We start from the raw sequence: 8,251 nt of genomic DNA on the forward strand, positions 1-8,251 counted from the left end.
GATCACTTTCAACTTGTTCAATATAGATATATCAAGAAAGTATAAATCAATTCAACAACACATAAATATAGCAATACCACATAAATTAAGGAATAAACTAAATTATGGAATGAGAGATTTTTATATCATAAAAGAGCTACTGCATTTTATTGAATTTCAAAGAAATAAGTACAAATATAAAGGGCTAAATAGCTAATTTGCCTAGTGGCTAATGATATTGTGTCCACACCCTAGCACTTAATCTATTACATGAAAAGATGCCCATAAAACAATCCAAAAAACTTTTGATACAAAACATAAAAATACACACATATTCTCATCCACTACAATCCAATGCATCAAATGTTATTACATGGACACAACCAAAATACCTAATGCCCTAGATTAGTCCTAATCAGTAACTCTAGTTAAATGCCATAGGCAGCCACCTCAATTAACCCCCTGTCCAGAGGAGCCATCATTCCCCGAGCCACGAGACTCATCAGCTTCATCAAATTGCAGCCTCAAGGATCTTCTCAACCTCTTCAACAAAGGCTTCACATCTTTCTCATCATTAAGAGAGCCTCGATTAAGGCCAACCACATACGCCTAGTGTAAACAATTGCATGAAACTAGAAACCTAATTAGAGGGATAATTAATGAGTTTTAGTCAAAGGAACTTGATCATAAAATTAAGTACCCTGTCAAAAAAAAAATTGCAGCACTACTCACCTCTTCACTTTCATCAACTTCATCACATGAATTTTCAGAATTATCCACTTCATTTAACTTATCCATGACAGCATTAAACAGACTTTCTCTTGAGGAGAGGACAGTATTAAATGACACAACATAATAGGTTCAATTTAAACACAACTCAAAAAATGGTGAAAAATATAGAAAAAGTGATAGAAGAAACTGGAAGCATGGAACCTTAGCATCTTCATCAACTCCCAAGTCAACAACACTTGATTCCTTTTGGGTACATTGAGGCGAACCAGCAAAGAGCTCAGAGCAGCTGGAAGGAGTCAATCCCAAATTTGGTGATTTGATAACTTTAGAGGATTCCCCAAATGATCCTTCTCCTTTTGGTATAAACTCAGCCTTGGATAATACAAAGCACATCCGATATAAGACATATAAGACATGAATAAAGGTGGAACAACCAAAAAATGAAAAATTTAAGAAAGAATTTATTAAAATGAAATAATAGGTTCGAATTTCGTTTTATACCTTTTCGGGACTCAAATATGAACCAGAGAGCTCAAACATTCCAACTATTGCAGCATCATCACAAATACGCCTCACTGGATAAGTCCCTTTGAATTTTTCCATCCCAACAGGCCTACTAAGAACCTTGAACAACATAGTTTTTTCAACAATTTCTTGGAATATAGGAGGAGACTGTGTGCCAAACACAACCTACGAATAATATAAAATAGACACAACAGAAAAAATGTATTGGTAGAAATCGAAGGATAAGAAAACTCTTTAACAATAAACTCAGCACATAAAAAGAATATAACATTCGATTGACTTACATCAACATCCTTAAGATATTGTTCAAACAAGTGAGCACAAGTCTTATTCAGTAGGTAACTTGCCTCACGATCAAAGAGGACAAAAATAAAAACACCAGTGGAATCCTCAACCAACACCTTCACTCTAAACTTGGATTTTTTTAAGATGCACATAAAGACTGGCCTAAGGTTAACAACTACGCAGAAATAATTCACAATTTAGTAAATCACAAAGGAAGCATTGTAAAATATTTATACCTAGTAGTCATATTTGTAACATGGATGTTGAAAAATTGACAAAAGTAAATTCCAGATTCTACCTGAACACCTCTGCCACACACACAAGCAGAGTACCACCAAGGGCCATCCTCAACTATTTCAGCTATTTTCGCTAGTACAACAAAAGTTTCAGCCTTAAAATATAAGACCAGGTCTATAAATGTTAAGACATTATAACCAAAGATAGTTGTAATACAAACTAAAAATGAAAAACTAAAATAAATACTAACAGCATAGTATGTTCAAGTACAAAGGAGGACAAAAGGATTAATATCGTTCCAAAACAAAGCAGTATTTACTAACGAATAGAAAAATAAAATTTAACACAAATTATTGAAGAGTAAAGATGATAAAAAAAAATTAAAGTGGTTCTAACCCGGTTGTTATCATCAAGCGACTTCGCAGTACACCTAGGTGTGAGCTTCATAAAGTCTTCTTCTATTCCGATATTTTTTCCAGAGCCAACAATGCCAATGGATTGGGATACACTAACTCCATGTGGAATAGAACTGTTAACAAATACAGCACCAACTTAAATAAGTAAAAAATGGCAGCAACAACAACAAAAAACACTACAGAAACTACATATACAGATATACCTTTTTCAAAAAGCTGCCACCTCTGGGATGTCAAGATTAAATCCAAGCTTTGATGCAAACATAACATTCTGAAGTCCAACTCTACTTGAAAATAAAAATAGATACATTGGTTACACGAATATAGTGTTAAAACCAAGTGAACTCGGATAACTGACACACCTGAAATAAAATTTACATGATACAAACCTCTAAAAACCTTAACTTTGGCAAGTTGTAAAACCACAACTGGCTATTCAGCATACCCAGAGGACAAAAATCGATTAAGTTCATCAACATATTCACCAAATAAGGCACACAGAATCCTATAATTGAAAACAACCAACAAAATAACCTACACTATTAGAAATTTGACTATACAAACGCACCGAAAACAAAAAGAATCTCAATAAGAGGAAGAAGTAGAAATTAAATAAGGCTAACTCATTTTCAGCAAGTTCCATCATAGCCAACTTTATCTTCTTTCCATCTTTATCATATTCTTTCTCTTCCGACACAGAGACCAACAGACCCACCACATCTCAAATGAATATGAAAAAAAACTATTAGAAAATAATGATAACAAAGCAACATTCTACAAATCACAAAGAAATAAGACTGCAATCATTCCGGACAAAAAAAGTATGAGTAAATAGCACAACATACCAACAAAGAAATCAGAATCCTCTTTGGTTTCAGGTGTCGGAAATCGTGATTCACACTTTTCATAACTCCGCACAACTAACCAGCAAGTGCACTGGGTCGTCCAAGTAATACCTTACGTGAGTAAAGGTCGATCCCACGGAGATTGTCGGCTTGAAGCAAGGTATGGTCATCTTGTAAATCTTAGTCAGGCGGATTCAAATGGTTATGAGGTTTTGATAATTAAAAGATAAATAAAACATAAAATAAGATAAAGTTACTTATGTAATTCATTGGTGGGAATTTTAGATAAGCGTTTGGAGATGCTTTGTTGCTTCTGAATCTCTGTTTTCCTACTGCCTTTTTCCAATCATGTGTGCTCCCTTCCATGGCAACCTGTATGATCCTCTCGGATGAAAAATACTAGGTATGATCTCTGTACGGCTAATCAACTCTTGGATTTCTCGTCTAGGATGAAAAATACCATGTACAGCTACCGCACGGCTAATCATCTGTCGGTTCCTACTAGCATCAGAATAAGATCTCTCTATCCTTTTGCACATGTCACTATGCCCAACATTCGCAGGTTTGAAGCTCGTCACAGTCATCCCTTCCCAGATCCTACTCAGAATACCACAGACAAGGTTTAGACTTTCCGGATCTCAGGAATGCTGCCAATGGTTCTAGCCTATACCACGAAGATTCTGATCTCAGATTCAGATGCTCTGTTGTCAGGAGAGACGATGTGAATCGTTGATTAGAAACCCAAGAGACTATACTCTGGCTGTTGTCCAATGATTACGTTGAACATCATGTAGACCGCTTGTGGTTGTCAGGCACGCGGATCTTGGCTAAGCGAGTAACGAAGATAGTGGGTGATTGTCACGGGTCACCCCTTCATTCTGACTTAACTGAATTAAGTACAAGAGTATATCTTGGAGAAGAAGTAGGTGTGAATTGAAAGAAAATAGTAGTACTTGCATTAATTCATGAAGAACAACAGAGCTCCTCACCTTAATCTATGAGGTGTAGAAACTCCACCGTAGAAAATACATAAGAGAAAAGAGGCCTAGACATGGCCGAATGGCTAGCCTCCATTGTCTAAGGAATAAACGTCCAAAGATGTGAATACACTAGTAAAAAGTGCTATTTATACTAAACTAGTTACTAGGGTTTACAGAAATTAAGTAACTAAGTGCAGATAGTGCAGAAATCCACCTCCGGGGCCCACTTGGTGTGTGCTTGGGCTGAGCATTGAAGCTTTCACATGCATAGGCCATCTTTAGAGTTAAACGCCAGCTTGGGTGCCAGTTTGGGCGTTTTACGCCAGTTTTGGTGCCAGTTCTGGCGTTTTACGCTAGAAATCTTTGGTGGGCGTTTGAACGCCAGTTTGGGCCATCAAATATCGAGCAAAGTATGGACTATTATATGTTGCTGGAAAGCCCAAGATGTCTACTTTCCAACGCAATTAAGAGCGCGCCAATTGGGCTTCTGTAGCTCCAGAAAATTTATTTCGAGTGAAGCAGGGTCAGAATCCAACAACATCTGCAGTCCTTTCTCAGCCTTTGAATCAGATTTTTGCTCAGGTCCTTCAATTTCAGCTAGAAAATACCTGAAATCATAGAAAAATACACAAACTCATAGTAAAGTCTAGAAATGTGATTTTTGCCTAAAAACTAATAAAAAATAATAAAAAATAATTAAAACATACTAAAAACTATGTAAAAATAATGCCAAAAAGGGTATAAATTATCCGCTCATCAGTTTTCAAAAATTCAATGAATGGAGAGATTGTAAGGGCAGATTTTGGAATAAAATCGCAGATAGCAGCCCTGACAGTGCTCCTGAATTGGAAAATTAACTTAAACTGATGCCTAATGGCCCTATAAGATCCTTGGTTTGGCACAACAGAGAAGACCTTCATGACATATACTCGACCCTCAGAGAGAAGTTGTTTGAACCTATAAATTATAGTCTTCCTAACAGTAGCTTGTATCTTGCACCCCTACCAATTAACATAAATTATACTAAAAATATGATAAATGACAAATCGAATAAAGAGAAAAACAAATTTAAATGAAACAAAATTTCAGACCTCAATATAAAAAAGGTAAGGAGAAACACATCTAAATAGAAAAAATAAACAGCCAAAAAATTTTAATAGATTTAGACCACTATAACTCACAGATTCATCAACCAAAATCATCTCCATAGAATTTGGGAGAAGTTGACCAGTGAATGTAGGAACATTCCAAAGCCTAATCACCTTAACTTTGAAGTTTCATGCTTCGTTCTCAGGATTAATCTTATTAACCATATCCAAGGCAGTTGTTATATTGAAATGCAATTAAAGGAATGAAAGAGAAAACAGATTTTAGTCAATAAAACAACAACTAAAAAACACATACAACAACAACATGCATGTGAGAAAAATTTGCCATGATCAATGGGTTCTGCCTTTATTTATAAACACAAATCAATTGAGTAATTTGAATTTCGAAATCCATAGAACCTTTATTTCCAATGAAGATACACACAAGATAATTATCTATCTATGTAATGAAATACCAAAAAACAAAGTGGCCATCAATAAAGTTCAAAAATTGTACTCAAAAGAAAAAAAGATATACAATCAAGGAATGAAGATATAAACAAAAGAAAATAACAAATAAGAATACATTTCTTACTAATTTTATTTAAAAAAATAAGAGAACAGAATCAAACACTCAAACTTCTCAGAAAAAGAATCAACATAAGCTCGATAGTTAAATAGAAAATAAAAACTTAATTTAAGTAAACATATACAAAGAGAAATATCACTTAACTTCATCAAGCAGCTCGTTTTCTCTAGCAAACAAACCCTTGATAATTCAAGAAGAAGGGATACAAAATAAAAAAATTTATTTTAAATAGCTTACCAATAAAAATCAATTGGTGTACACTTATACATAAATAATGCCTAGGTAATTTTGACTTTCAACAGAGAAAAAAAAAGGTACAAATGTGAATTTGACACTCAATTTGGTTGTGAAACTAAAATAAATTTTTGATTTTCTATTAAAGTGAAACTAAAATAAATACCACAAGTGATTTAATATCACAAATAAAACTAAAATAAAATTTGATGAGTATCTCCAAAATAAAAAAACAAAGCAAATAAAAACATAAAAAAGAGAGAAACAGACAGAGAACAAAACAAAGAATAGTAACAAAACTTTTAAACAACTTTTAAAAATACAACTCAACAAATCTAGAACTTGAGATTGGACACTATAAAGTGGGATAAAATATTTCTCACAAAAATTAGAGAAACTTAAGGAGATAATGTGAACCGGCTCAATTTACATAGCATTTTCAACTATTGACCACATTTTCTTTATGAAAATAAGGGGATAAAAATGTATCACTCATAAAAAAATGAAACAAAATATACCAACAGATTTTCCTAAGAAGAATATTGTAATAATTTTTAAGCACACCAAAAAATAACCAAAAACAAATAACGTATAAATAAGCAAGGAGAATTATTTTTAATTGTTTATCTTTCTCATTAATGTTGCTTGAATTTAAGAAAGACCATCATTGTAACTATAACAATTAATAAAAAGTTCCACACAACTTTCTTCACTTTATCCAATGGCTTTTTCTGGTGGCTGCTAATAAACCACAACCTTAAAATGTTCAGCAACACTATCACGAATCACACGATAAACAAAAATAAGGATCAAATAAGATATAGAAAATTAATTAAATACCAATTATTCAAAACAGTAACTGAATAACACACATCTCATTTTTAGATACAAAAAGGTAGCTAAATGAATATGAATATATGACTTGAACTTTATAGTATAACACAAACTAACAAAGTAGAAACAATTTTTCAACAGTTCATGCTATAGTGGATGTATTTATACACTTGTTCTTTTTGCATAGCAGTGATCCCCGAATTAGATTATTTATTGCAAAAAAGAGATGTGTTTTCTAAGATATTGGTTACAATATAAAATTATACATCAGTGATAAAAATAAAGTTATGATACACAAAAAGAAGCCCAAATCAAAATCTTGTGTATTTTTTCTTCCCTCTATTATGAAACCAAAAGAAAACCAACAAAATCTGCATATTTTATCAGCTTATAAAATTGATCCTTAAATAAGCATATTTCTTAATCCATTCAGAGTTTGATAACATAGACAACCATCAATGTCTTCACCGGTAGAAAAATTGTAACAATCCAAAAATTTAGAAGTCTCTAGAGTCTAACAAATATGCAATTTCTAAGAGCAGATTAATATCCTGAGTGAAATACAAATAAAGTTCTCTGCCAACTTTGAATTAATCATTTAACACTGATGAGTGGATAATTATACCCTTTTTGGCATTATTTTTACATAGTTTTTAGTAAGTTTTAGTTACTTTTTATTATATTTTTATTAGTTTTTATGCAAAAATCATATTTCTGGACTTTACTATGAGTTTGTGTATTTTTCTATGATTTCAGGTATTTTCTGGCTGAAATTGAGGGACCTGAGCAAAAATCTGATTCAGAGGCTGAGAAAGGACTGCAGATGCTGTTGGATTCTTACCCTCCTGCACTCGAAGTAGATTTTCTGGAGCTACAGAAAACCAATTAGCACGCTTTTAATTGCGTTGAAAAATAGACATCTTGGGCTTTCCAGAAATATATAATAGTTCATACTTTGCTTGAGATTTGATGGCCCAAACTGGAGTTAAACGCCAGCCAAAAACTTTCTGGCGTAAAATGCCAGAACTGGCACCAAAACTGGAGTTAAACGCCCAAACTGGCACCCAAGCTGGCGTTTAACTCCAAGAATGGCCTATGCACGTTAAAGCTTCAATGCTCAGCCCAAGCACACACCAAGTGGGCCCCGAAAGTGAATTTCTGCACTATCTGCACTTAGTTACTCATTTTCTGTAATCCCTAGTAACTAGTTTACTATAAATAACATTTTTACTATTGTATTCGCAGACTTTGATGGTTGGAAACCCTATTTTCACTTTCAAACTTGGAATCTCTTTGGGAGGCTGGCCTCACGGCCATGCTTAGACCTTTTTCTCTTATGTATTTTCTACGGTGTAGTTTCTATACCTCATAGATTAAGGTGAGGAGCTCTGCTGTTCTTCATGAATTAATGCAAGTACTATTATTTTTTCTTTCAATTCACGCCTACTTCTTCTCCAGGATATACTCTTGTACTTAATTCAGTTAAGTCAGAATGAAGGGGTGACCC

At 33.7% G+C, this 8,251-nt stretch overlaps 1 protein-coding gene across 1 annotated transcript; it reads right to left on the bottom strand.

Annotated features, from left to right (window-relative positions):
• Positions 1-429: 429 nt before the first annotated feature.
• LOC110265286 (uncharacterized) lies at positions 430-1,104 on the bottom strand. Its single transcript, XM_021108210.2, has 3 exons — positions 899-1,104; positions 712-799; positions 430-588 (listed from the first exon to the last, which is right to left on the bottom strand). The coding sequence occupies exons 1-3, from the start codon at positions 1,102-1,104 to the stop codon at positions 430-432; spliced, it is 453 nt and encodes a 150-aa protein (XP_020963869.2).
• Positions 1,105-8,251: the final 7,147 nt, after the last annotated feature.

Source organism: Arachis ipaensis, chromosome B8, assembly GCF_059453495.1.
Source record: "Arachis ipaensis isolate K30076 ecotype BB chromosome B8, ASM5945349v1, whole genome shotgun sequence".
Classification (NCBI taxonomy): Eukaryota; Viridiplantae; Streptophyta; class Magnoliopsida; order Fabales; family Fabaceae; genus Arachis; species Arachis ipaensis.